Source organism: Rhinichthys klamathensis, unplaced genomic scaffold (genome assembly GCF_029890125.1).
Source record: "Rhinichthys klamathensis goyatoka isolate OS25496 unplaced genomic scaffold, OSU_Roscu_1.1 h1tg000358l_1, whole genome shotgun sequence".
NCBI lineage: Eukaryota > Metazoa > Chordata > Actinopteri > Cypriniformes > Leuciscidae > Rhinichthys > Rhinichthys klamathensis.
Window position 1 is genome coordinate 441,267 of NW_026606867.1, and position 27,834 is coordinate 469,100.

General features: G+C 37.5%; 3 protein-coding genes across 5 annotated transcripts; 1 reads left to right on the forward strand and 2 right to left on the reverse strand.

The window, feature by feature from the left end:
* Positions 1-869: 869 nt before the first annotated feature.
* si:ch211-218d20.15 (uncharacterized) lies at positions 870-2,956 on the reverse strand. 2 transcript variants are annotated; one of them, XM_056232994.1, is made up of 8 exons: positions 2,814-2,956; positions 2,589-2,707; positions 2,453-2,507; positions 2,287-2,354; positions 2,096-2,198; positions 1,408-1,526; positions 1,153-1,298; positions 870-1,075 (listed from the first exon to the last, which is right to left on the reverse strand). In XM_056232994.1, the coding sequence occupies exons 1-8, from the start codon at positions 2,875-2,877 to the stop codon at positions 970-972; spliced, it is 780 nt and encodes a 259-aa protein (XP_056088969.1). In that variant the 5' UTR covers positions 2,878-2,956; the 3' UTR covers positions 870-969. The 2 variants fall into 2 exon arrangements, with proteins under 2 accessions (XP_056088969.1, XP_056088968.1); XM_056232993.1 differs by having other exon boundaries at positions 2,453-2,513.
* An 867-nt stretch (positions 2,957-3,823) lies between these two features.
* On the reverse strand, positions 3,824-23,696 carry med14 (mediator complex subunit 14). Of its 2 annotated transcripts, XM_056232892.1 has the most exons (30): positions 23,296-23,696; positions 22,741-22,767; positions 22,236-22,341; positions 21,981-22,154; positions 21,773-21,902; positions 21,505-21,633; positions 20,806-20,913; positions 19,715-19,847; positions 19,487-19,637; positions 18,331-18,442; positions 17,925-18,050; positions 17,768-17,846; positions 17,529-17,688; positions 17,239-17,433; positions 16,568-16,702; positions 16,383-16,459; positions 15,656-15,816; positions 15,408-15,554; positions 14,115-14,206; positions 13,855-14,007; positions 13,370-13,639; positions 12,779-12,995; positions 12,291-12,416; positions 8,555-8,737; positions 7,695-7,921; positions 7,400-7,579; positions 6,109-6,216; positions 5,025-5,150; positions 4,633-4,822; positions 3,824-4,480 (listed from the first exon to the last, which is right to left on the reverse strand). In XM_056232892.1, the coding sequence occupies exons 1-30, from the start codon at positions 23,463-23,465 to the stop codon at positions 4,407-4,409; spliced, it is 4,266 nt and encodes a 1,421-aa protein (XP_056088867.1). In that variant the 5' UTR covers positions 23,466-23,696; the 3' UTR covers positions 3,824-4,406. The 2 variants fall into 2 exon arrangements, with proteins under 2 accessions (XP_056088867.1, XP_056088868.1); XM_056232893.1 differs by lacking the exon at positions 12,291-12,416.
* Positions 23,697-24,594: 898 nt separating this feature from the next.
* Positions 24,595-27,812, forward strand: grtp1b (growth hormone regulated TBC protein 1b). The gene is made up of 8 exons (XM_056232916.1): positions 24,595-24,736; positions 25,038-25,189; positions 25,286-25,444; positions 25,564-25,688; positions 25,960-26,056; positions 26,869-27,041; positions 27,214-27,399; positions 27,494-27,812. The coding sequence occupies exons 1-8, from the start codon at positions 24,669-24,671 to the stop codon at positions 27,596-27,598; spliced, it is 1,065 nt and encodes a 354-aa protein (XP_056088891.1). The 5' UTR covers positions 24,595-24,668; the 3' UTR covers positions 27,599-27,812.
* The last annotated feature ends 22 nt before the right edge of the window (positions 27,813-27,834 follow it).

Genomic DNA, 27,834 nt, shown 5'->3' on the forward strand with positions numbered 1-27,834 from the left:
GTCTGACGTCAGCCCATGGGAGGTAGGTAGGCTATATATTACATAATTTCAGCATAAAAAAAACCATAACTTCAGCATATAATTTTAGTAATAACTTGATTCAAACAGCATTTTTCATAAACTGCTTAAATTTATGTAAAGACGTATATATATATATATTATTTTATACAGTATTTTAAAGTGATAATATTATGAAACTATAGGCTAATGTATAATCATTAACTATGATAAATAAAATCAACTTTAATATGTAATAAATGAAGAGATTCAGAAGGTTCACAGCTAGTTTGATTTACAGCTGATTGATTTTGCAGCATTCTGTATTCAATTATATATTACAAATATATTCTTATTTTATTAATAAAGTTTTATATATATATATATATATATATATATATATATATATATATATATATATATATATATATATATATATATGTATTCGTTCTCTCTTTTTTACTGTTAACCAACATATCTGCTTCTCCTGATCACCTTGTTTGAGTTTATTTTGTGACAATGACCAGGCTACACACTATACATTAGAAGGGTGGAGATATGAAATCACACATGTAATGCTGATGATCACTGCTAGCACTCATCAATGGGAAGAACATGTGCAACAGTCACTTCAAGTATACAGATGATTAATAAAAAATAAAAAAACATTATTGCATTTTTTTTAAAGAAAGAATATGAAAACTCAAAAATCATGAGCAAACAATGCAAAAAAAAATCTAAGGCTAAAATAAATTACTCAGAAGTGGCAGTACTCGGAATGTAAACTTTATGACAACAATGTTTCAAGGTCTTAAAAATAGATCTGTATAACATTATCACAGTCTTATCTGTGGTCTATAGGCTACAGATGAACAAAATCAAGTGACACTCTAAATGATCATTTTTTGAGAGAATCCCTTTTATTCTGTGACATTTTCTCTCCATCCACTTGAGGCACTGTGGATCCAGCTGTTAGGAGAGGTTACAGACAGATTCCTTGAACGGATTGAACTCTTCGCTGAGCTCTTCTGAGAGTGTCAGTACCGTTGATATAATGTTTTGTGTTAACTCTGACACCCTGTGAAAAGTAAATCCATTACTTATGCATGATTACTTTCTTCTGATTCTAACAAATGGAATCAAAACCACTCTCACCAGCTCAAGAGATGTGCTGGCAACTGAGGATCCAGCTTGGACCCGTCCTCTTTCGAAAGAGACATTTTCAACTGCTTGAAATTGGCCTCAATATCCTTTCTTATGATGGATAATGGCAAGATGTCTTTGAAAGACTTTAGCACTTGCTGTAACAGAGACAAAAAAAATTGAATGTTGTCCAGAATCAAACTTTTTTTTATGCTTTTTATGGATAGATAATATTAAGTGAATGAAGATTAAGTCAAACAAACTCACATAAATTGCTGATAGCTGATGTGCGATGTACTTATGACTCCCCAGATGCTTCACATCTTCATTTACCTGTTGACTGAGAACCAGCAGCTGGTTCAGCCTTCCAATATAAGGAAAATAAGCTGAAAAGTAGAAACATTTTAATCAACATTACTGGGCTTTGCTTCATTAAAGAACACTATTTTATACGAGTAAATAAATAAAATCTTCCTCCGCTTAAAATGTGAGATTCTAGCACTTTTTAAATATGCATGTTCGTTCATTTTAATATAAATACATGTATTAAGGAATCCAGTTTGTAAAAGAATGCTAAAAACTAGCAAATTACTTTTCTGAAGCATTCTATGAATGAATTATGTTGTCTTATTAGTATTATTATTATGTTTTAATTTTTTTTGTTTTGTTATGCATTTTATGTATAGGCCTACTAATTTTATTTTTGTATTGAAATGGATATTATTTTTAATCTTACTTTATAGTAATTATGGTATTTGTACTTTTTTCATGGTGCTTATTGTAATGCTTTTTTATTGTAGAACACCATAAGCTGCATTTCTTGTATAAAAGGTGAAATACAAATAAAGTTTATTATTATTATTACCCAGGTATGGTCTCAACCATTGGGTGGTGAATGTTACAGTACCGCATTCCAAAATAATTACCATTCTAGCCAATTATTCTGTGGTCTCACCATCTGAAAGAGATTTTTCCAGCATGTCAATAGGCCTTCCGTGTATCATATAAACTTCCACTCGAGGCAATATAGCGAATAAATTTATAACATCCAAAAATTCCTAAAGAAATGGAAATAAATGGGAACACATTATCCAAAAATTATAATTGAGTTAAGAGGAATGGTTAATTGGTGATTAGTTAGCCTACCTCAAGCTGAAGCACCGGTTCAGACGAATGTTCAAGGCACTGGTTCATCTGATTTATTATCTCAGCCCCTATTGACACAACCAGATTCAGAGGTTGTACATCATGTGATAGCAATTATACTAATACAGTAAAGTTACTATTGTCACCATTATAGTCTTAAGCTTACCATGTCTCTTAAAACTTTCAGACTCCTCGGGACTAGAGTCCTGTTTAAGATTCTCCTGAAACTGCAAATGTTGATTAGATGTTTGAATGTTGAGACAAACACACAAATATATGCAGCATCAGTGTAAGTGTCTCACCTGGTGGACCTGAGCTCTGATCAACAGATCCAGCTGGCTGCAGAGACACAGCATCTCCAGTGCCACTTGCTCACTGCTCAGGTGAATGGGCATCAAGGGCTTCCTCACACACACATCAACTGTAAACAACGAGAAATAAAGCATGTGTTCATATTCAATCAGATGATCATTTCATAAAAAATAAATAAATAAATAAGCAACTGTTATTGAAGAGATCGGCATTACCTTTGAAATGTGAACGATAAGAACAAGGTTTGCAAAGCGGATCCGTCAGACTCACAGCTGCCATTGTCACCGTAATAATCGCACCAGTGACACAGATTTATATGATTAATACTGAATTTATTAGGTTATTTATCCTTTAAGGGCGTTTGTCACTCTCATTGCAAAGGGGCATTTCAGCGGTCCTCCTCTCCATTGTGTTCATTCATTCACACCGCGGCATGAGATGTAAATAAAAGGCGTGGTCAAAACGACGAGAAACCACGAGAGTGCCGGCGTTCTGTGACTCTGCAGTGATAACTGCCGTAGAAATAGAATAAAGTCGCTGGAATAGCCAGTTTATGACACAAGTGTCGGAATGGGCGGGTTTAGTGGACCAGGCTGAGTCGAAATTAAAAAATATATACATATATTTGACGTTGTGTATTTTCAGTTCATATGCTTTAATGTTTCTCAGTTGTATTATTTAGGAAGATTTAAATTTCTATAGACCGCTAGTGAAGCAGAACGTTTATTGAAATGTCACGAGGAACCGGTTACTTTTCTTTGCGCTGTTCGGGATGGACCAATTACAGTCGTTTGTAGTTTAAAAATAGATATTTTCTGGGTGGTGACGTGCATTGTTTTGCACCGCTTAATTAAACCCTCATGGTTAATTTCTCATTCATTAGTCACTTTAGATCTATGCTCCTAAATGTAATGGAACCTCATTCATTAGTTAAATTACGAAGATAAACCCCTCTGGCAAATGATTTAACTTACCTTTTTGTGTTACATTTATCATTGTCAGAAGATAATATATGTAATAATTCTAAATGTTTTTTTTAATATATTTTCATACACAATTTTATAATTCTGAAAAAGGCACGACGAGAATTATGATGATGCATAATTATGATGTATAATTACACCCAAATGCCAGACATCTCTGTAGTGACAGATAAGGATAACATCATTTTGTTTTCTAAATATATTTAACTTTAACAAAAAATAAGGAATTGTTAATGAAAGGGTGGAGTTATTTCCAATGTTTATTAAATAGTAATAAACAGACAAGAAAATGTTTTAGAGCTCTTCCATGATTCCAATGAATTATAATAAAACACGGCTTATTTAAATGTGTCTCCTATTTCAAGTGACACAAGAAATCAAAGTAATGCAATCAAAATAAACATTTAAATAGTGTGCTGATAAAGAAAACATCAATACTCACACAGTACTGATATTTTGTATTACAAAAAAAAGACAAGAATTTTTCTGCAAAGTCTCAAATAAAAAAAATACAGCTGTAGTTAAACATTTTTTCTATCACAATCATTTCCATAAGAAGTGCATCTGAAAAAAAATAAATGCGTTAGCAGAACTTCACCAAGCTATTTTTTTAAAAAAGAAGTCCTGCTTTTGTTACAATTTTTAATTTACATGCTTCATTATACAATAAAAAAATGTTCCATCATATTTCTGCTCCCTTTTTTGACGATATGATACACCATTCAGAAGAGTCCATTGGCTGCAGCAGAAAACCTGAATCTCCCCGGAGTTAGGGATAAATTTATTAACTGACAAGTCTGGAGAAGTTTCCTGAGAGACACCAAGTTATGGCCGTCCACCAGGGTTCAGCGTGAGATTAGCCATAAGCTCATGAACTGCTGCAAATATTGTGCACTCCCCTGTTAGAAAAAGGTTAGAGTTAATATTGAAATGTGAATGAAGGAAAATAAAATGTACATACGTTTTAAAAATGTATATTAAATAAAACAAATAAAAGATGCATATTCAAACATTCAAAAAGCACTGATCTACATTAGAATGACGTGCGGACCTGATCGTGGTGGATGGTGCTCATTGAACCTCCTGAGGATGGAGCTGACCATCAAGGCCGCGGCTCCGGAGGAGCTGTGCTGGCGGGGGATATCGGCCTGTTGGGTCAGTCCAGTAGCCATGTCGTACACAATGGGCACTATGATGCTGATGGGCTCCTGGGGTACCGGTATCCTTTGGGTCAGCTGGAGCTGTAGAAGAGCATCTCTTCAAGTTAATATATGTCAGGAATCAACAGTAAATTCAAAACACAGAACATACAGACCTGGTGGGTGTACAATGGCCAGAAAATAAATCAGAATTCAAAAGATCAGCAGTAGAGCAAGAGTTGATTAATCCATTGAGAATTGGTTGTATACTGAAAGTGTTGAAGGAGTGATTAAAATCGCTTACAAAGAAGAGCATCTTGGTCTTCAGCACCACAGCAATGGTTCCTGGTGGGGCAATGGGAGGAGCGCTGGGTGGGATGGTCAGACAAAACTGCACGTTCCAATTCAGCTGGGCCGCTTGGTCTGGGAACTAGAAGAAAACGGTAGGGGTTATGTTTGGGGTCATATATATATATATATATATATATATATATATATATATATATATATATATATATATTTTATATCTTTCTCTTTTTTTTTATGTTTTTGAAAGAAGTCTCTATTCAAAGTAATTGACATGTATTTTAATATATTTTAAGGTGTAATTTATTCCTGTGGTCATCAAGCTGAATTTTCAGCATCATTACTCTAGTCTTCGGGAAACTCAGTATATTTGTGCAGTGTGTGCATGTCAAAAGATTATATCCGATTTGAAGCTTGAGACATATTCCCCTGGTTTCACTGACAAGGCTTAAGCCTTGTCCCAGATTAAAATGCATGTTTGAGCCGTTTTAACTGAAAGCAACTTGCACTGACATATCTTAAAATATTCCAGTGCCATTGTTTTGTCTCAAGATTCACACCAGTAACGTGTTTTTTCTAAGATCGTTTATAAAAGCTACTTAAATCTCCTAAATGAACTAAGGCCTAATCCTGGCTTAATCTAAGCCATGTTTGTGAAAACAGGCCATAAACGTGCACATCAACCCGACTACTTTATTAGCATTCATGTAAACACTTTGTTTCAATCCGAATGAAATCATTCCGACTGATGAATCCGAACATAAAGTGTCCATGTAAACATGGCTAGTGTCACATGCTCAAGAAACATTTCTTATTATTATGAATGTTAAAAACAGTTGTTTTGCTTCATATTTTTTCCGGGATTCTTTGATGAATTAAAACATTTCAAAAGAACAGCATTTATTTTATTTTATTTTTTTACAGTGTAAATATCTTTGTCACTTTTGATCAATTTAATGTTTCCTTGCTGAAAACAATTCTTTAAAAAAATCGTACTGATCGCAAATTGTTGAAAAGTAAAGTAGTGTATGCTTGCACAAAAAAAAAAGCAACATTTTTTCAAATAAACAATTTGTGCTTACCAACTCCAATTTCATGATGCGAACACAGTCTCTGAGTATGTTGGTAGGAGCTCCCAACAGCTTCGTGAAGGCATTTAGTGTGTTGTATTTAAAGGGTGGTCCTGCAACCTAAGGTGAAAGTGAAAGAGAATGACTAGTACTTGCATGACTGGGGAATAGCTGGCTTGAATTCACTTGGCTGAGTGAACTGATTTTCTTTAAAAGGTAAAAAAAAAAAACACTAATTGCACCAAACAGAATAGCAAAAATATGTGTTTTCAAACTAGTTAAATGTGGGGTAAGCAATATTTGAAAAACGCTGTTTAAAAAAGTTGGCTGGATCGACAACCAGACACAACAAACGTGTAGCCAATCAGCATTAGGGGGCGACGGGTCGTATGGCGGTGGAGGAGAGAGAACGAGCAAGAGGGAGATTTGAAGAAAGACTGTAGAAAGAGAGATGGCTGAGAGACATAACAAAAGAGAATAGCTCTTAAGAATATCGCTGTAAAATGAAGGGTTATGATCAGGAAACAGCTTTAGGACCAGCGTTAATGTTAGAAAAGCTTTCCAGCGCTGAAGAGAGCTAAGCAGGAAGGCCTGAAAACAGACACTGAGGTTGCTTTGATTCCACTCCATACGTGAGTAACACTGGGTTTGAGTGTCATTGTTTGTCTGGAGCTGCTGTGCTGTTGGCAACTAACAGCAAACTCTTGTTTGTATTTACTCTTGTGTATGTATGTAAATTTGCTTCCTTGTCGTTTGTTCATCATCTTCGCTTTATTTTTCTTGAAGCATTACTTTGATGCGCTTCTGCTACGATAAATAGACATCCACTCTTGCATTGCGTGTGTAACGGAGGCCAGCTACTGAGAGTTGTGCAGGCTGATGACTGCTAGAGAACGCAGTGTTTACTGTTTAGTGTCCTTGTTAGTGCACCCGCCTCACATGCCAGCGATCGGGGTTCGAGAGTGACTCTAAGCAGGGCCGTTAGGATTGGAGGGTGAGCTTTGGAGGTGGAGCAATAAAGATAGGGGTGTGTTTGTTTGGGTTGATGTCAAATATAAACAATATCCAGCAACAACTTTGTTCGAGAAATAACATACTGCTCCTTTAAGCAGGTATTTCCAAACTCGTGACATTGGTTGAGCCAATGGTGTCAAAATAAGCTCATCAGGGCACTCAAACAAACAGATTGCAATTCTGTCTGCTGCCACTTTCCAAAACGTAATGAAAAAGAGGAAATTTGAGCTTCACTGAACGTCACATCAAATGATAGTAAGCTAGTTGATGCAAGGAGTTCATTTCCTACCCTGGTCTCAAAGAACTTCTCTAGGACCTGCAGCTCCTCCTGCGACCAGGGTCCAGTGTTTTCTGGTGTGACTTTTAGCTGCAGAGTCTGGTAGGATTTGGGGTTGAGTGCCACTCTACATTTAAGCACGTCCGTCTTAAACATGATGACGCCTGGTTCATTGGAGTTCACAATAGTAAGCTGCAAAGAGAAAGTAGTCATGTGTAATTCAAATAGACTATACAAGCAGAATCAACATTCTGATGTGTCAAATGATGTGGTTATAATAGCAATATTTTAATGGTTTCTGACTCACGTTGGGTTCTATCTGGATGATTCTCTGTAGGTGTCGCCTCATGATGACAGAGCCAAGGAAGCGCTCGAGAGGTGAGCACAGGTAGCTACCCGCCAGCCCTGGCACCGGGCACGGCATGGGTGAAGGCAGAAGCAGCACATGTAGTTTGCTGTGGGTGAGGATGGTTGGAATAGAAGCAGCCCAGGACCGTTGTGGCAGTTTTCGAGGAGGGGGCATTGCCTGTGAACCTGCACACACACACACACACACACACACACACACACACACACACACACACACACACAGTGAGTGACAATTCAGATACTGCATATTGTTTGACGAAATACTCAATTGTAAATGAATTTAAATTATTTTATTTACATCAAACCTAGTGAATAATAGTAATTATTGGGTTAATCTCACATACACTGTCAGGGAAATGTCTAGGTAATATTTTACCCCAGAATTATTTATTATTATTTTTTTTAATCATAAGAATTCTCTTTTTATAAAATTAACAGTCTAATTTTAAAACCATCAAGATATTTTGCATTGTAGCATAATTTTCAAGACAATTAAGCAAAAAAAAAAATTAAAACTGCGATAAAACCAAAATGCATTCTCCTTATAATTTATTTTTGTTGAAAACATTGTGGTGCTTAATATTTCTCTGGGAATCATGATTAAAAAATCTGGATTCTTTGATGAATAGAAAGTTCAAAAGAACAGCAAATGTTGAGAGAATTTTCATTTTTGGGTGAACTATCCATTTAATTTCTGTCCCCAAACTTTTGAACGGTAGCGTATGCATATTTTAAAAATTTTAAGTAAAATTCTGGCTTTAAACATTTGATATGACAGATCCATCTCTATGGACTTACTGGTACCAGCTCGAGGGGAGTGGGATGGGTCTGGAATGGGTGAGTGCAAAGAAGGGTTGCCTGGTGACATGCCAGTGATTCGTGCACCGGGGGAGGGTCCAGAAACCTGCGGGGAACCTGGCCAGGGGGCAACTCTTGGGCTGGTGGACAAAATTGTGTATGGTGAACTGGGGTCAAGAGTTCCTGAAAAAAAAAGAAAGAAGAAAAGCATTTGGACCATAATTCAACATCTTGAGGTGGGTAACAATTTCCATCGACAATGAAGACAGTTATTTTTTTTTAGTCCAGAGCAGTAACGGTGCTCCACACAGCCCCCAGTAATGCACATCCCTACTGAATAGGGGGAACTCTGAAACCAATATTTCTCTGTGAAGTCAGAGATGGTTCTATGAAGCACCATAGTATGATGTGATCAAGGCAAAAACTGATGCCGCTGATTCACTTTCTTTCACAGTTTCAACAGCAGACCAGTTATGACATTCTGACACATCAAAATGTATTGCAACTAATGTGATGTAGTAGACAATACCTATCCCCAATTTACAAAAAAAATACACTATCATTCAAAAGGTTGGGGTCAGTAAGATTTATTCAGCAAGTGTGCGTTAAATTGATCAAAAGTGACAGTAAAGACTTATAAAAATTTGGTAACATTGTAAATTTCAAATAAATGTTGTTCTTTAAAACTTTCTATTCATCCAAGAATCCTGAAAAAATGTATTGTAGTTTCCACCAAAAATTGTCATCACAGGAATAAATTAGATATTAAAATAAAATATATATATTTTTAATTGTAATAGTATTTCCCAATATTACCGTTTTTACTGTATTTTTGACCAAATAAATACAGCCTTGGTGAGCATTAGATAATTCTTTAAACAAATCTTACAGACCCCAAACTTGACTGGAAGTGTACAAAACAAATATTATAAAACATTTATAAAAAATTCCAAATAAAATAAAAGAAAGAAGTGGCCCAATCAATCAGGCTGAATGGCAGTACCAAGATTTACATTATATATATACACTCACCGGCCACTTTATTAGGTACCCCATGCTAGTAACGGGTTGGACCCCCTTTTGCCTTCAGAACTGCCTCAATTCTTCGTGGCATAGATTCAACAAGGTGCTGGAAGCATTCCTCAGGGAGTTTGGTCCATATTGACATGATGGCATCACACAGTTGCCGCAGATTTGTCGGCTGCACATCCATGATGCGAATCTCCCGTTCCACCACATCCCAAAGATGCTCTATTGGGTTGAGATCTGGTGACTGTGGAGGCCATTTTAGTACAGTGAACTCATTGTCATGTTCAAGAAACCAATTTGAAATGATTAGAGCTTTGTGACATGGTGGAAGTAGCCATCAGAGGATGGGTTCATGGTGGCCATAAAGGGATGGACATGGTCAGAAACAATGCTCAGGTAGGCCGTGGCATTTAAACGATGCCCAATTGGCACTAAGGGGCCTAAAGTGTGCCAGGAAAACATCCCCCACACCATTACACCACCACCACCAGCCTGCACAGTGGTAACAAGGCATGATGGTTCCATGTTCTCATTCTGTTTACGCCAAGTTCTGACTCTAACATCTGAATGTCTCAACAGAAATCGAGACTCATCAGACCAGGCAACATTTTTCCAGTCTTCAACTGTTCAATTTTGGTGAGCTCTTGCAAATTGTAGCCTCTTTTTCCTATTTGTAGTGGAGATGAGTGGTACCCGGTGGAGTCTTCTGCTGTTGTAGCCCATCCGCCTCAAGGTTGTGCGTGTTGTGGCTTCACAAATGCTTTGCTGCATACCTCGGTTGTAACGAGTGGTTATTTCAGTCACTGTTGCCCTTCTATCAGCTCGAACCAGTCTGGCCATTCTCCTCTGACCTCTGGCATCAACAAGGCATTTCCGCCCACAGAACTGCCGCTCACTGGAAGTTTTTTCTTTTTCGGACCATTCTCTGTAAACCCTAGAGATGGTTGTGCGTGAAAATCCCAGTAGATTAGCAGTTTCTGAAATACTCAGACCAGCCCTTCTGGCACCAACAATCATGCCACGTTCAAAGTCACTCAAATCAACTTTCTTCCCCATACTGATGCTCGGTTTGAACTGCAGGAGATTGTCTTGACCATGTCTACATGCCTAAATGCACTGAGTTGCCGCCATGTGATTGGCTGCTTAGAAATTAAGTGTTAACGAGCAGTTGGACAGGTGTATCTAATAAAGTGGCCGGTGAGTGTATATGTATATATATATATATATATATATATATATATATATATACACTCACCTAAAGGATTATTAGGAACACCATACTAATACTGTGTTTGACCCACTTTCGCCTTCAGAACTGCCTTAATTCTACGTGGCATTGATTCAACAAGGTCCTGAAAGCATTCTTTAGAAATGTTGGCCCATATTGATAGGATAGCATCTTGCAGTTGATGGAGATTGTGGGATGCACATCCAGGGCACGAATCTCCCGTTCCACCACATCCCAAAGATGCTCTATTGGGTTGAGATCTGGTGACTGTGGGGGCCATTTTAGTACAGTGAACTCATTGTCATGTTCAAGAAACCAATTTGAAATGATTAGAGCTTTGTGACATGGTGGGAGTAGCCATCAGAGGATGGGTACATGGTGGCCATAAAGGGATGGACATGGTCAGAAACAATGCTCAGGTAGGCCGTGGCATTTAAACGATGCCCAATTGGCACTAAGGGGCCTAAAGTGTGCCAGGCAAACATCCCCCACACCATTACACCACCACCACCAGCCTGCACAGTGGTAACAAGGCATGATGGATCCATGTTTTCATTCTGTTTACGCCAAATTCTGACTCTACCATCTGAATGTCTCAACAGAAATCGAGACTCATCAGACCATGCAACATTTTTCCAGTCTTCAACTGTCCAATTTTGGTGAGCTCTTGCAAATTGTAGCCTCTTTTTCCTATTTGTAGTGGAGACGAGTGGTACCCGGTGGGGTCTTCTGCTGTTGTAGCCCATCCGCCTCAAGGTTGTGCGTGTTGTGGCTTCACAAATGCTTTGCTGGATACCTCGGTTGTAACGAGTGGTTATTTCAGTCAAAGTTGCTCTTCTATCAGCTTGAATCAGTCGGCCCATTCTCCTCTGACCTCTAGCATCAACAAGGCATTTTCGCCCACAGGACTGCCGCATACTGGATGTTTTTCCCTTTTCACACCATTCTTTGTAAACCCTAGAAATGGTTGTGCGTGAAAATCCCAGTAACTGAGCAGATTGTGAAATACTCAGACCGGCCCGTCTGGCACCAACAACCATGCCACGCTCAAAATTGCTTAAATCACCTTTCTTTCCCATTCTGACATTCAGTTTGGAGTTCAGGAGATTGTCTTGACCAGGACCACACCCCTAAATGCATTGAAGCAACTGCCATGTGATTGGTTGATTAGATAATTGCATTAATGAGAAATTGAACAGGTGTTCCTAATAATCCTTTAGGTGAGTGTATACAAAATCAGAATATGATTTGGATTTGGATGTTTTGTCTTCCCAGTCCCACCAGTCAAAAAACAGAAATAATACAAGTATCAAGAAAGTGCCCATTTAAGCCGACTAAATCCTCCATGCGGAAGGTCGAGTGGTAGCAACAAATCAGAACTCTTTCACCAGCCCATCAAAGATTGAAAGCCTTGGACCGCAGAGGTAAGAAGGAAGGCTAATCAACAAAACCCTAGATCCAGGCCTCCCATACACTTACCATGTGGGCTGGCAAAGTTGGAGGTCTGCCCCATAGAAATACCCAGAGAGGACGGAGAAGGGATGGGCCCAAAGGGAGAAGGGGCCCGCAGAGCTCCACTAGGGGAATTGGCTGCGTGGATGTTCCCTGCACAAAATTAACCAATCAGTGGCCTTATCAACATCTGACAAGAGTTCCCTTTCACACACGCTGCAGCTAAAGCGTGACAGGAGCTGCAGGCCCCGAATGGAGATGGGTGGGCACGTCTATGACTGTGGGCATGCTTCTGTCAGGATGCACGGTGATGGTGTCATCAAACACAGACTGACCAACAAAAGCATGCATGTCCACAGACAAGAAGAGCTCGTGGGACGGTTTTGCAATGAGTGGGACACCAATGAGAAAATGTTTCCTCTCCTTTTGATTCCCCAACTCCATGGTGGCATGACCAGCACGGCACAGACAGCAAATGGACAGAATTTGACACGAGAAAAGACACACATATATACCTGGAGACTGCGTTGTCATCATGGAAGGTGAGGGAGGCACGTGGTACGGGTTGGGGGGCGATGTGAGGGGTGGGTACACCCCTCTGCCTGGAGGCTGTGTCTGGGTATGAGGCATGAAGGTGTCATCCATGCTTATCGGGGACGGAGGATTGTCGTCCTCATTGACTGAGCGTCTGCGTGCATCCTGGTTACTATCCACAAACATGTTTAAGAACGTCTGTGGAAAATAATGGAAGAGTGAAAATTAAACCCATGCACGCCTCTACTACTCCTCTACTGGATAAAGGGATAATGCACCCATACATTTAATTCTGTCATTTACTCGCTCTCAGGTTGTTACAAACATGTACGAGTTTCTTTTTCAGCAGAACAGAAAAGACATTTTCAAGAATGTTGGTCACCAAATAGTTTAGGTTCCCATTGACTTCAATTGTATGGACAAAAAAAATGTTGTTACCAACATTCTTCAAAATATCTTCTTTTGTGTGCAGAAAAAAGAACGTCATATTTTTGGAATGACATGAGGGTGAGTATATGATGACAATTTTTTGGGTGGACTATCACTTTAATAACATGATTTGCTCCACCCACCTTCAGTCCAGGGGCAGGGTAGAAACCTTCAACTATCTTGGTGTTGTCAAACAGACTGTAGGCCCCGTCACGAATAGCTACCACACCTCTGCTACGGCAGTAGATGTCGATGCAGTACATGTTGCGGAAGGCCAGTCGGATGTGAGTTGGTGACTGGGGCAGAATGGAGAAGCACTGGTACGCTGTATTGGTCCTTTGGGTGAGTCCCAACATAGGCACTGTGGGTAGCTTGTTGATGGCATTTAAAGGAGCTAGAGTGTCTGAGAGGATCTAAGAACAGACAAGTATGTGAAAATATTACTAGCAGCTACTAATAAATAGCACTTCAAATTGGTCAGTTCATTTTGTTTTGAAAACATACCAACAGTGTATTTATACATAATTAATAAAACTACAAATTACGGGTCATCGACCAGTGACTGCTTAGATTTTAGTAAGTGAATAAAGTAAATTAAGCTTTATAGTCCCAAGGCTCTAGTAGATACCTGTAGAAGTTGTACTACATTGGGTGTCTTGTTGAACATCTCTTGAAGTTGGTGGAGAATTATGTTGTGACAGTTGCTACAGCCTGAATTGGGCCCAACAGTCCCCAGGGCCAGATGGAAACGCTGGGTTACTGAATTCCACTGTATCGTCACCTAAAAGAAACAGGATGGATCTTGTAGTAAATAAAACAAGTCTGATTTAAACTAAATCACTAAATAAAGATTCAACATGCATTTTAACAAGTTGAAAAGGTTTTTACCGAGCTGCCTTTGGTACTGCCATAACATAGAACCAGCTTCCGATAATTATACAGTCGTATCTCTGAGAAAAGGCTCAAATATGAGGGCATCTCTGGAAAATGTAGACAATTAATTTTTAATTTTAAGCAATACAAGTCATCATGTATTTTCCCATACCAACTTTACTTTTCAAAAGTTTGGAGATGGTGAGATTTTTTTTTTATGTTTATGAAATAAGTCTCTTATGCTTACAAAGGCTTTATTTGATAAAAACAGTGATAAAGCAATATTGTGGAATATTTTTTAAAATGTAAATAACTGTCTATTTTAATATATGTTAAAATGTCCTTTACTCTTGTGATGGCAACGCTGAATTTTCAACAGCCATTACTCCAGTCTTCAGCAGCTGCGTTTACATGGACACTAATAATCCGACTGTAATCGACTAGTAGCACAGTCAGAATAAAAATAAAATTAAAAAAATCAAGTCACATGTAATCACATCAATCGGAATGAAATCGTCCAAATCCAGATCTAATTCTAATCCGATTGAGAGGACCAGTAAACACTTGATCAGATTGAGAACCGAAACTGGAAAGTACTGTGCATGTGCAATAACAGAGATGGCGTAATGACGTTTTACGAGTGGAACGAATGAAGTGCAATTTTTTAGGGCACGTTAAGGGATGTTTTTACTGCATGATATATATAAGCAGCACAGCACAACAGTTCATGTGCTCATCTCCTATTAGGACCCGAAATGGATAAATATTACCGTAAGTCTGCTCTTTAAAACAAAGAAAATGTAGGACAATAGTACGCCCAAACAGGGGGAACTATGTATATTCGTGCAGTGTGCGCATGTCAAAAAATCAATTCCGATTTGAAGCTTCTGACGCGCACATCAACCCGATCAATTTATTAAGCGTTAATGTAATCACTAAGTTCAGATTCATCAATGAGTAAATGCGTCCATGTAAATGTAGCCAGTGTCACATAATCCTTCAGAAATCATTCTAATATCGTTATTTGCTCAAGAAAAATTTCTTCTTATTATCAATGCTGAAAACAGTTGTGCTGCATAGTACCTTTTTGTGGAAAGAAATCTTACTGCCCCCAAACGTTTGAAAGGTAGTGCAGGTCAATATCTCAATCAATACAAAATTACCAATTTGTCAGCTAAATTATAAAACAACAGTAAATTATAAAATTAAAACAAATAAATGTACTATGACATAAAAGGAATACACGTTATAGCTGGTTATGACAAAAACTACTAGTGATTTACCTGGTTAGAACAGTTAGTTACATACCAGGTAAAGAGCGTGAGAACTCCAGCACACATTCATAAAGCTGACTAATGCTGTTCCAATCATTCAAGAACATCTCCACCACTTTCCTGCCACCTACTGGCTCTGATAGGGGATTTTCATACGTCAGGTAGACATGCCGCATGGAAGCTGAATTGAAATAGAAAATATTGAGAAGAAAAAAAAATGTGATCACTCACACATCACTGTATTGTTTTGAAAGCCATTACCAAACAAGGAACTCTTTTTACCTTGCTCTTTGTTGGATGTGCTGTTTAGTGGGCAACTGGAGAAAACCAATTCTGCCACCCAGGTGCGATTATTGCGGCCCTGTAGTCTGAACGTGCAGTCCAGCAGGGAACGCTCTAGAGTTTTTCTCGTTTCCTCACTCACTCCCTTACAAGGTGGAATTCTGAGAAAGGAGGAAAGCAATTAGTACACAATTGTTCATAAGTTTGGGGTCAGTACATTTTTTCAGTGTTTTTGAAAGAAGTCACTTGTGATGGAAATCTAAATTTACAGCAGCCATTACTCCAGGCTTCAGTGTTGCCTGATCCTTCAGAAATTATTCTAATATGCTGATTTGCCACTCAAGAAACATTTATAATTGTTATTATCAATGTTGAAAACAGTTGTGCTGCTTAATATTTAAGGAAACTGTGATAAAAAAAGTGTCAGGATTCCTTGATTAATAGAAACTTCAAAAGAACAGCATTTATTTGATTGAAACATAAATCTTTTGTAACATTATAAATGTATTTTCTGTAACTTGTAATCAATTTAATGCATCCTTGCAGAATACAAGTATTAATTTCTTTAAAAATAAAAAATAACAACATACTTTTGAATAGTAGTGTACATGGGACAAAGACCACACTAATGAACAAAAAAATTGCTATATATGCACATCTACCACATGTGCCAGTCTGGTTTATCAACTTCAGAGACGCTGAACTGACAGCCAAAGACAAATCTTACTTCAGAATACGTATAGCGTGGCTACAACCGTCTCCTTCGACCTGAACTCCCTGATGAGGAATCTCCATATTCGACAACTGCGAGTAAAAGACCATTCAGTAAACACAAAATGTGACGTTTACGAGAAATAGCTTCAGATAATACAAAACTGCCATCACCATCTAATGGATATACAGTTACAGTACCTCACAGCGTAATCCGATGAGGGGCATGTTGGTGTCACACATAGCCACCAGGTGGGCAAGCTCCTTATTGAAGGCACACATTTCTCCTGACCTCTTGGGTTTTTTCGGTTCAATGGCACTTTGCTCTCCAGACAACTATGTAGTGACAAAAACAAGAATATTAATTACATACAATATAAAACTGAACAACACAATAGAGACAGTAACCTTTTTTCTGTATTGTTCTTGTATTGTATATACATCTTTGGGGGCGGGGACAATCGGTTTTTGATTGAATGGAGGCAGATCTGAATGCAAACTTGCAGATGATTGTAAGAAAGTGGTTTAAGGTTTAAGCGGACCAAATGATTGGAGAAGTCTGGCAAGTCTCCAAGTCTGTTGCGTAACCGGAAGATCGATTTATGATCATTTAATTTAAAATTACAAGGTCAAAACATTTTTTTTTTTACAAAAATTAAACATGCATGTATGAATTGTTGACAATAAGATCAATAACATGCCTTTAGAATATAGGTAGGGTGAATTTCCATTTCATGCCGACTTTAAAGGGGCACCCGCCTCACCTCTTTAAATACAACACAAAGTGGTTTAAGATGTTAAAGAAAAAGATAAGAAATATTTTAGGTTCTGCGTTAAGTATTCAGCTCAGAATATTTCGTTGAGTATCCCACCTTCCTCTTGGACCCAGGACGAGTCATTCGACCAGATGAAATGTCCTGCACAAGCTCCTCGAGGTTGGGCTTAAACTGTTGTAGCAGCTGAGCAGCAGGCAGCCCATCCTCACTCTCCATCTGACTCACAGACAGGAAGTAGTACTTATACTGAAGCTCTGTCGAATTGCTGGACACATCAAACATCTCGACCACCTGAGTAAAGACAAGGGTTAATTAAATGTTTATTTACATAAATGTACAAAAATCTTCATCGGTGAGATAAGTAAATTAAATATTGAAGTATTTACAATATAGTATTGTGGGAGGCGGGTGAGTTTGATGAAGAGGCGATGTTTTGACAGGTTGCCCACAGGATGCGTGGTTAAGTTAGATAAATGGAGAGTGTCTGCACACAGTGTGGGAAGATGTTTCACAGACTGTCGACATCTCTGCTCGCCCAACCAGAATCTGTTCAAAACATAATAGATTAACAACAGCCACCGTCATAATATGAAACGCACTCAGAACAGGTAGCTTGACTGATTACTTTAGCTGTTGTAACCAAGTGACGATGCGCTTCATGTCATCGTTGATGCTCTTTTCAATTTCGTCCAACATGGACTGATCTGGAAAGAAACCAGCAAGGTAGGTTAAGTAGTTCAAATGATCAAATGTGGGCCGAATCCAATAGATATGTGACTAACCGACGCCGTAGAGCATTGGCTGAAACATTCCTGAATGCAAATCGACAAATATGTGGAGGCACTCAGATCGCCCGCAGGGCTCCAGTATTGGTATGACTAGTGTGGGCAGTGCAGTCTCTATGAAAGCTGAAAAATAAAAACACAAAGCACATGTGCGTTATGCATGCATAACTTATAATAGATTTACCCTTCATCTGTTTTATAACTATTAACCTTTCCATGCCGGGGACTGTTTTCTAGTTGAAAGATGGCAGATCAATTTTTTTTACATTATTTTATTTTCAGTATTGACACTAACAGTATGAAAATGGATATTATTAATTTAGATATTTGCTTCCCTACACAATAAAGCACAGCCTCAGGTAAATCAAGCAGGGTGAAGATCTCTGTGGTGTAAAATACTCACAGTTATCACTAGGGTTGCTACTTTTCAGGATGGCTTTGAGTTCTTGCAGTTTCTGATGCGAGCGGGCATGCACACTATCGATCAAAAGCTTTTCCACTGAGAGATGATCGATCTGAAAGAACAGCCCACAAACAGCCCTAATAAGCTTTTATCCTCATTACTGTTATTATACACAAACTTTACAAAGTTTGAGTTTGGTAAAAAAAAAAAAACATATGCTTTTGAAAGAAGTCTCCTATGCTCAAGGCTGCATTTATTTGTTTAAAAATTCTGAAAAAACAGTGATATTGTGAGATATTACCATTTTAAATAACGGTTTACTATTTTAACACATTTTTAAAAAAACATTTATTCCTGTGATTGTAAACCTGAATTTTCAGTCGTCAATTCGATTACACACTGTTTATATTCATCCCTAATCTTATCATCATGTTTCACACATAACTAAACTCTAGAGCAGATGCTAATGGCTAACATGGCATCGCCGCTTAATACGGTTGCGTTAATACAGAATTTTGTTTTTACGAGAGCAACAACTACACATTTTCAGGACTCACAACCGGATTCTTGATAAAACCGTGCTGAATGACGAAACCGCACTGGAACTGGTTGTCTGCCACGTCATATAATGTGAGAGCCACAACTGTATAAACATGAAGGGTTTAGTTTACTCACGGGGACAAAGAAATGATTAGCATTCATCTGTAGATCCACCAGAGCTACAGTGGGTGCGAGCTGCGAGGCTCAAACATACTCTCTGCACTCGGTTACTAAGCATTTAGTCAGTTTTTTTTTTAGTTTTTTTTTTTATATCTGATGGATGAACTCATGCCTTGATTAGACTCATTAATTTAATAACACGCTGTCAATTGTGATAAAACTTCCCAATGTTATGGATATTGCCATTTTTGATACGGTCGCTGAATGTGGTTGTGGGCCCTGAAAATGTGCAGGCTCGTATTAAGCGGTGCTGCCATACTAGCCATTAGCATCTGCTCTAGAGTTTTGTTAGAGTGTGAAACGTGACAGGGGATTAGGGATTAAAATAGAGTGCGATCGACGTAAACAATTATGTCGATGTGTCGTTCCAGTCCTACTATCAATATCACATATATATATATATATAAAGGATATTAGTTTAACCAGTGACACTCACCTTCATGGCTCTTTCCATTAATCTGGAATCACAGGCAGGCAGCGGAGGCTCATGGGAAATCTGTAATGGCTTGGAACCATCCGTCTCATCAATTTTAATGGTGACCTTGTGCACAGGTGCTGTGCCAGTCTTTCTACCCAGGACCTGTTGACTGAAAGGCAAAAATCAAGAGATGCAAAAACAAGAGTAAAATTACACAAAAACTCTGTAGTGAATTTTGAAACTTACTTCCAGACTGACAACGTGAGGCACTTGGCAGGGAAATAGCGCTCCACCTGCACTAGATCACCCCATCGCTCTCTGATCAACATCAGAGTCTGCGAATGCAACACCTCCAGCTGTAGTGATAGGCAAAACGAGTCTGATACAAGTCATCAAGGAATGACTTTTTGATTTAACACTTTGTTTGGGCTAGTAAAACAAAAGCTATACATTTCCACCCAGCTGTACATTTCCGCTAAACGCGTCATCCAGTGGACTTTTGACAGCTTCAGGGCTTTCATGAAAATGAATTATACTTACGCATTTTTGTATCCAGGCCACAAAAAGTTGGATCGACAGAGGGTTATTAAGAAAACAGTTCCCATAATACTCTTTAACTCCAGTGGTGACTCATCAGGGGAGGCAAAGCCAACCCAAATTTTAGAGGTGAAAATGAGAGAAGGACGATTTAATGTTAATAAAATTCATTTCATGTTTCAGAATGTGTATTTAGGGCCTGAGCACCGATGGTGAGAGGACCCTATTGGAATTGCTTCGTTTGTTCTTGTTTGTAATTTCACCACGGTAAGAGTAACCACCGAGTTCTTCCCCAAAAGTGCCTTATCTGCCGATGTAATTACAAACATTTTGCAGCTACAAATTACGTTGGACAGCAGCTACAAATTAAAAATGAAGGAAGACCCCACGCCTAAGCTGTATATACAACATGAATCAGCTTCCCTAAACAGTCGAACGTACTTTTAACACGAACATTTAAAAGGACAGAAGAATGGGTTTTTGCTTCAAGTGATTGGATAGGTGAGTGAATTTTTTTAATTCTTGCACCTGGGAACAATACTAGTTGATTCCATTATGACTACAAAGCTTGCTAAGTATTTCCTACTAAAGCACGGCACTTTTTGAGTCCGGTGTTTTTTTTTTGTTTTTTCTCTGTTTTCTATGGTCGGGTAGCACAGATTTCTTTGTCTTTTTTTTACTGTACAAGCAGCCACGTTTTATTGAAAGCCCATTTTGCAGGTGGTAAAGTACCCCTTTAAGCAACCAAACAAATGCTCTACTAAAACACAACAATCTTAAGTCTTGAGCTGAAAGGATACGGAGGCAGCTGTACATGTCCTGAAGTGGCTTGTCATCTCCAAACAGGCGGGACTGTACCAATTCATGGATATAATTCACCTGCATGCTGTGAACCAATGCCCGTCCATCTAAATAAATAACAGAGATGTTATTAATAATTAAGTTATGAACATACATAAATACACACTCTGGTTCAAAAGTTTAGTTACTTTTTTTTAAAGAAATTATATTTTTATTTAGCAAAAATGCATTAAATTGATCAAAAGTGACAGTAAAGACTTTGTTTCTTATAAAAGATGTTTCAAATAAATGCTGTTCTTTTAAACTTTCTATGGATCAAAGCATCCAGAAAGTTTTTTTTATCACAGTTTCAACAAAAATATTAAACAGCACAACTGCTGATAAGAAATGTTACTTTAGCACCAAATCAGCATATTAGAATGATTTCTAAAGGATCATGTGACACTGAAGACTTCTTTTGTCACAGAAATCAATTACGTTTTATATACTAAAAAAACAATTATTTAAAATTGTAATAACATTTCACAATATTACAGAATATTATTCTATTATTATTGGTGAGCATAAAGGAGGCTTTAAAAAAAACATTAAAAACAACTTTACCAACCCCAAACATTTGAACTGTATAGTAAAAATATATTTATATAAAAAATATTAGTTCTGATGCCTTATTAGCCAACACATTGAGAACATATTACCTCCAGTTTCCTTGTCTTCAACTAGAATCTCTAGTTTAAGAAGTCTCCAGGGGATATCAGGATCATCCCCCATCACTGTCAGTGTGGCTTCAAATTCTCCCTCAACTCGAAACTTCACTCGCCCGTTGGCTTGACATGCAAAGAGTTCATAAAAACAAGTAAGATCATATGTTGTAAGAACAAAACACAGCAAAAGGATAAAAAAAATGTATGGATAAAAATGTTTGGAAATATATAACATATATGATGTGTAGAAGTTGGAACTTACCCACAGTTAAGTTGGCCAGCTGTGGGGGCAAGTCAGTGGTGACTAGTCGGTGTCGCAGGATTTGATTCAGCTGATTTAGTGTGGTCTGCTTCTCTGTTTTGGTTATAGGGTCAGGAGGAATAATTTTGTCCTGAAAACAAATAATCCCATTATTTCCTGTTTTCTACATCCACTTAGATGCTACTAAACATTACGTTTGACTACTCACTCGGATGCATGTGGGCAGACGCGGATAAGACCCGGTGGTTAGTACATCAATGGCAAAAGGGATGGCAAAACTAGGCAAACGCGCATGTACCAAGGCGTCCCTGGCCAGTGATGCCAGTCGGTCAGCCGTGTCAACAAATAAATATGCTTGTTGATCCAGAAATGAGGAGATCATCTGTAAACAGAGCTAAGAATGAATACTACATAAACAAGAATGAAAATAACTCAGATTGGAGGTGGGAAATAAATCACGTACCGCACATTTCTCCACCTTCCCGGCATTACTTGCCCATTTCACAAGAGCAAGCAGACGTACAAACAGCTGCCGTGTCCGACTGGCAAACTGAACAATTTCAATTTTCCTGTAAGAGACGTCACGGGTTAAATCAGTTACGTTTATATGCATGCATAATGTACGCCAGGGGTTTTCAATCAAAGACAGTATAGACAGAATATAGATAGATCATTTAGATATAGTTTCTTGTATAAAGATCCAGTTTATGCTGTGAAAAAAAAAATATTATAAATGTCTAAAATATTATTTGGAAAATATTTAGTTTCTATAGTTATATTATTATGTTTTTTTCTACTCATAGTATAGTACTGTTAGATGTATTATTTATGCATTTTCTTTAATAATTTAATTTATTTACTAACTTATTAGTTGCAAGAGGGTTCTAGTTTGAAAACCCCTGATGTAACCAATATTACAATAATGTTTATTGGAGAATATAAATGGAAACTGCAGGGCAGTTTCTTACCTTTCCATGTCTGTTTTTCGTGGAAGTCTGTGAAAATCATAAAGATATGGTTAAAAATATCAAATGACAGCACAAAGCATTTTATATCTTACATCTAGACAACTTCAGAGAAGTAACAAAGATCCTTTGCCTCAGAACAAACATAAAAGTGCAAATCTCCATATCTGCTCTGATTAAAAGCAATGCAATATACTGGGATAGCAATATATCAACTGAATATTACAAGATAAAAGTTCATGCCTGGGTCACCTGCCATATCTCAAATTCATCTAGGCTGCAAAAAGCAGAGAGTAACTTCTGGAGCCAAAGTCAAATATACTAGCTTTATGTTAAAATATATTATATATCACTTTGCCATGGTTAACCAAATAAGAAGTCACATAATATTGTTAGTAGTAGAATGCAGCAACACTTCCATATTTATTTACTACCAATTTACATTCAAGACCGTTGTAAAGTAAACATATGGACCAACGCTAAACTAAATCTAACTTTATTTAACCATGCCTGACTAATGACCATTCAAAACAACCAGCCTCTCTCTCATGAACTCACAGCTCAGCCAACAGAGTGATTTCATGGTAGGTTCGCTGCAGCAGAAACTCAATCAGGACGCTCAGTCGAACTCCTTGAGTGGCCGGGGCTCCCGGAGGAGGCTGTGGGGCTGAGGTCGGACCCCCGGCGGGGACCAGCTGCCCGTCCGAACCGATCTGAACTGGAGCCATTTTAAATACAGCGGGATCAATGTATGGTTACGGGTCCGACCCTTTTTTTTACTCGCGTTTACCGCAAACTAGGCCGAGAGAATATGTTTACGCGTACGTCCTACTGTTTATATCCTGCTGAAACCATTTCAACCCATGGAGAAAAGAAGAAATGAGCCTGTAAGATGTGGAGAGATGGAGCTCCGCCATCACCCACTGGAGCTGAAGCAGGAAACAAAACTCTTCTTTCCTAAATGGCGCTGGATGAATTATTTAAAATAAAAGTCTGATAGCCAAAAACGTGACTTTTAAAAGGATTACATTTATTTTTATTTCTCTTTATGTCTTTCACAGTAAATTATAATGGAAAAATAACTTAATATTTTAAAAATACATTTCGTCTATCTAAGGAGTCCAAAAACATTTAAGTAACATTAGCTGCTTAAAATAGGAGAGCCTGGGGACCTTTATTTTGCCAAAGCAAACTGACAAAAAGAATATCCGTTTTATTATACAGCAAGCATGACAAAATAAAATGAATTAATTTTATGAAGTGTATGTTTTTATTTGTTTTTGTTTTTTACAGTGCTTTTTATTTTTCATTTTGAATAGGACTTTAACTAACTAAAACTTTATTCCGGGTGATTTGAGGAAAAAATATATGGATGAAATACTTTGCCAAAATAATGACATTATAAACACAAACTACATTTATTCAAATGTTTGCATGTAATTGTATTGGTTACTGACGCACAAAGTGCAGTTCATTACTAAATAAATAATATTGGGTATGGGCCAAAGTATTATTTATATTATATTATATTATATTATATTATATTATATTATATTATATTATATTATATTATATTATATTATATTATATTATAATTTGATTTAAAAACTAATATAATAATATTTCTAACAGGATTGGTCTTAGCCTAATATATTTATAGCTTTTCAACCATGTAGAACACAAGTTCCAACATGAATTATTAAAAATATAATATAAATAATTTAAATCATACAAATTATTTTAAACGGACTAGCCCTCGAGTTAAATTATAGACTTACTTATTCAATTGCACACAATAAACCAAACAGGTAAAACGCAATTTATATAGCCTATAAAAAAATAACCTGGGCATATGACAGGTATAGGGGAGGAGTTTATGTAAACAGCTCGTCTCAGTTAGTGCCCGCTGCAAGAGACGCGCTAAACTCTACATGGAGAATCACTTTAATGATCAAAGCAGGGAATGTTCTGCCAGTTCAGACAACAACGACTGCAAGAGGTATGAATGTAACTTTATATTGCTATGATGAAGTGATAGGCCTTATATCATTCGCTTTATTATTGATAGTGACGGTCGCCACGAGATGTGGTCCAAAACACCTGTGCGTCAGGTGATGTTTGCGTCAATGTCATTTATAAAAACACTTTTAAGAAAGTTTTTTTTAAGTAAAGAAAATAATACTGAACTCATAACTTCGTAATTTTACGGTTTTAAGTTTTTATTTTGTTTATTAAAGTTTCTGTTGTTCTTGTTTCAAAGAATTCCCACATGTGAACCAAGTCTGTAAATGTGTTTGTAGGGTAGACCCATATGGATTTGAGAGATCAGAGGATTTCAGCTATGAATCCAATGAGGAGCTAATGGCCGAGTATTTAGCTGTTCTCACTAGGAGGTCAAAGAAGTGGTCTAAACTTTTGCAGGGCACTGTGAAAGTGGAGAAGAATCTGAAAGGTGGGCATTTCCATTTTATTTTTACTAATTTTATTATTACTATATTTTATAAGACAGAAAGGTTCACATTTGTGAAGCTGTCGTTTGGGTTTGAAGTGAAGCGATATGTGAGGAAGGGGGTTCCGTGTGAACATCGCACTCAGATCTGGATGGCAGCTAGTGGAGCCCAGGACCAGTTGGAGAGGAATCCTGGGTACTATCATTCTCTATTAAAGGCTGAGCATGACCCTAAAATAGAGGAGACCATACTTGCCGGCAAGTTACTTTTCATGAAACCATATAATTTGAAAGTTTTATACTAATTCAATCCTGAATAGAGATTGAACAGGTCATATTGGAAATAAAATACTTCTGAGATTAATTTTCTTTTCCAGATATGCACAGAACTTTCCCTGACAACATTCAGTTCCGTGACTCCTCACAACCATGTTTACAAAAAGCTCTGTTTAATATACTTCTGGGTTATGGACACCACAATAAGGATGTTGGTTACTGTCAGGTACTACTGTCATATACACATGCCCTTTTACACATAATTATTTCTTAAGTGTCACTTGAATCCAGGATGTATTGAACTTCCTATGAGTATCTAAAACTATTGTTGTGTAAGGATACTAGTGAATAGTCAATTATAACAAGTGAGGAAGTAAGACACTGTTGTAATTTTGCGTTGTTTACCCTGTCAATATTATGACAGAACCTGTTGTACCCGTCTGCATTCAAATCAGTAGGCTACTGAAATCGAAATGTGTCCCTTGTTGCATTTTTAGGGAATGAACTTTATCGCTGGATACCTCCTCATCATCACCAAAGATGAGGAGAAGTCGTTCTGGTTAATGGATGCTTTACTTGGCAAGATCTTACCAGGTCTGTCACTTTTACCCACTGTCGTATACACTATAACCAGGACTTCTTCAAAACATCATGCATAGGTTAATCATTACATTAATCAAAATGCAATAACTTGTTCCGCCTTTGAAACGACTTTGTTTTTGGAGTGACATCACCTAGACCTTGTGAGCGAGGACAATAATGTTATATATAAAATAACCAATAGCCAAAAAGCTATTTAGTCATTGTTTTAGGCTATTGTTGTAGGTAATTTAACCCAAAATCTTACCTTTACTTAAAGGGATAGTTCACCCAATAATGAAAATTCTGTCATCATTTACTCACCCTCATGTCATTCCAAACCTGTACGACTTTCTTTCTCCTGAAATAAGATATTTTGAGAAATTGCTCAGTGTTTTTTGTCCATACGGTTGAATTCAATGGTCACCAAAACTGTCTGGTTACCAACATTCTTCAAAATATCTTGTGTTCTGTAGAAGAGAGAAAGTCATACAGGTTTGGAATGACACGAAGGTAAATGATGACATAATTTTCAGTTTGGGTAAATTATCCCTTTTAACACAGTAGATTATTATTGGTTAAAATTAAAGTTAATGTAATGAATGTAATATAGGCCTAATGAATGAAAGTTGTCAATTGTGTGCTCAAATCACCCTGCCACATACATATGGGACATCTGAATGTCCTGTTTAACTCGTAAATACTCAGAAATTATGAATTCATCGTAATTCCATTCTGTATCATGTTCCATAATATATATATATATACACACACACTATGCATAATTATTATGCAAGTTGATATATATATAGTTTTTTTTTATTTAGACTATTACACCTCAACTATGCTGGGGCTTAAAATGGATCAAGAGGTGCTTGGGGAGCTTGTCAGGATGAAGGTTCCTTCTGTCTGGCAGGCCATGAATCGGCACAATGTAATGTGGACCCTGGTGGTCTCGCGCTGGTTCATCTGCCTATACATTGACATCCTCCCTGTAGAGGTGAGGATGAAAGTCAAAGGTTGTTCTTTGTGAAAAGAGATCAATGGTAAGCTGTGCAGTCATTCAACAATTTTCAGTCCTTATGAAATGATTAGCCAGTTTTATGGAGTGTAAGTAGAATTTTCGATGCCAATATTGAACGTAATGATCGGTAACTGTGTGCTTCTCTCAGACAGTGCTGAGAATATGGGACTGCCTTTTCTACGAGGGATCCAAGATCCTGTTCCGTGTGGCTTTGACGCTGATTGGTCACCATCAGAACCTCATCTCACAGGCACAGAGTCTCCCAGAAATCTGCGAACGCTTCAAACAGATCACTCATGGGGAGTACGTAGAAGACTGCCATTCATTCATACAGGTACATTCCGTGGATGCTACTTATACACAAACTAAGCTAATAATACTAATTATAATTTTGCTCTGAATGATGTTTATTTGTCCTATAACTTTAGAAAATCTTTATGGAGCCAGGAGGTCTTTCCACGGAAACAATCACTAAACTCAGGAAGATGTGTAGAAATCGCATTACTTCTGCCAAAAACCCTCCTTCACAATAAATGCTGAACATGGACATAAAGTTCTGACAGCATGCGAGATCTATTATTTACTGTGTGGAAAAAAACAAAACAATTGTATGTCAATAAATAACTATATGAATGTTTAAGAAATAAGTGTCAAGGGATACATTACTGTTCAACAGTTTAGGGTCGGTAAAATGTTCTAATGTTTTTAAAAGAAGTGCCTAATGCTCACTAAGGGTGTGTTTGATTAAAAATACCATAAAATACTAATA

Bases quoted from the DNA above. Each gene is read 5' to 3' on its own strand.
- grtp1b (XM_056232916.1), top strand. From the start codon at position 24,669: ATGGAGAATCACTTTAATGATCAAAGCAGGGAATGTTCTGCCAGTTCA. The intron at 25,190-25,285 runs GTGGGCATTTCC...TTGGGTTTGAAG, and splicing joins AGTGGAGAAGAATCTGAAAG to TGAAGCGATATGTGAGGAAG. The intron at 25,445-25,563 runs GCAAGTTACTTT...TTTCTTTTCCAG, and splicing joins AGAGGAGACCATACTTGCCG to ATATGCACAGAACTTTCCCT.
- med14 (XM_056232892.1), bottom strand. From the start codon at position 23,465: ATGGCTCCAGTTCAGATCGGTTCGGACGGGCAGCTGGTCCCCGCCGGG. The intron at 18,443-19,486 runs GTGAGTGTCACT...CTGTTCTTTCAG, and splicing joins TAATGGAAAGAGCCATGAAG to ATCGATCATCTCTCAGTGGA. The intron at 15,817-16,382 runs GTAAGATTTGTC...CTCCTTTCTCAG, and splicing joins CACGCTATACGTATTCTGAA to AATTCCACCTTGTAAGGGAG.
- si:ch211-218d20.15 (XM_056232993.1), bottom strand. From the start codon at position 2,877: ATGGCAGCTGTGAGTCTGACGGATCCGCTTTGCAAACCTTGTTCTTAT. The intron at 2,708-2,813 runs GTAATGCCGATC...CGTTGTTTACAG, and splicing joins TTATCGTTCACATTTCAAAG to TTGATGTGTGTGTGAGGAAG. The intron at 2,514-2,588 runs GTGAGACACTTA...CAACATTTGCAG, and splicing joins TCAGAGCTCAGGTCCACCAG to TTTCAGGAGAATCTTAAACA.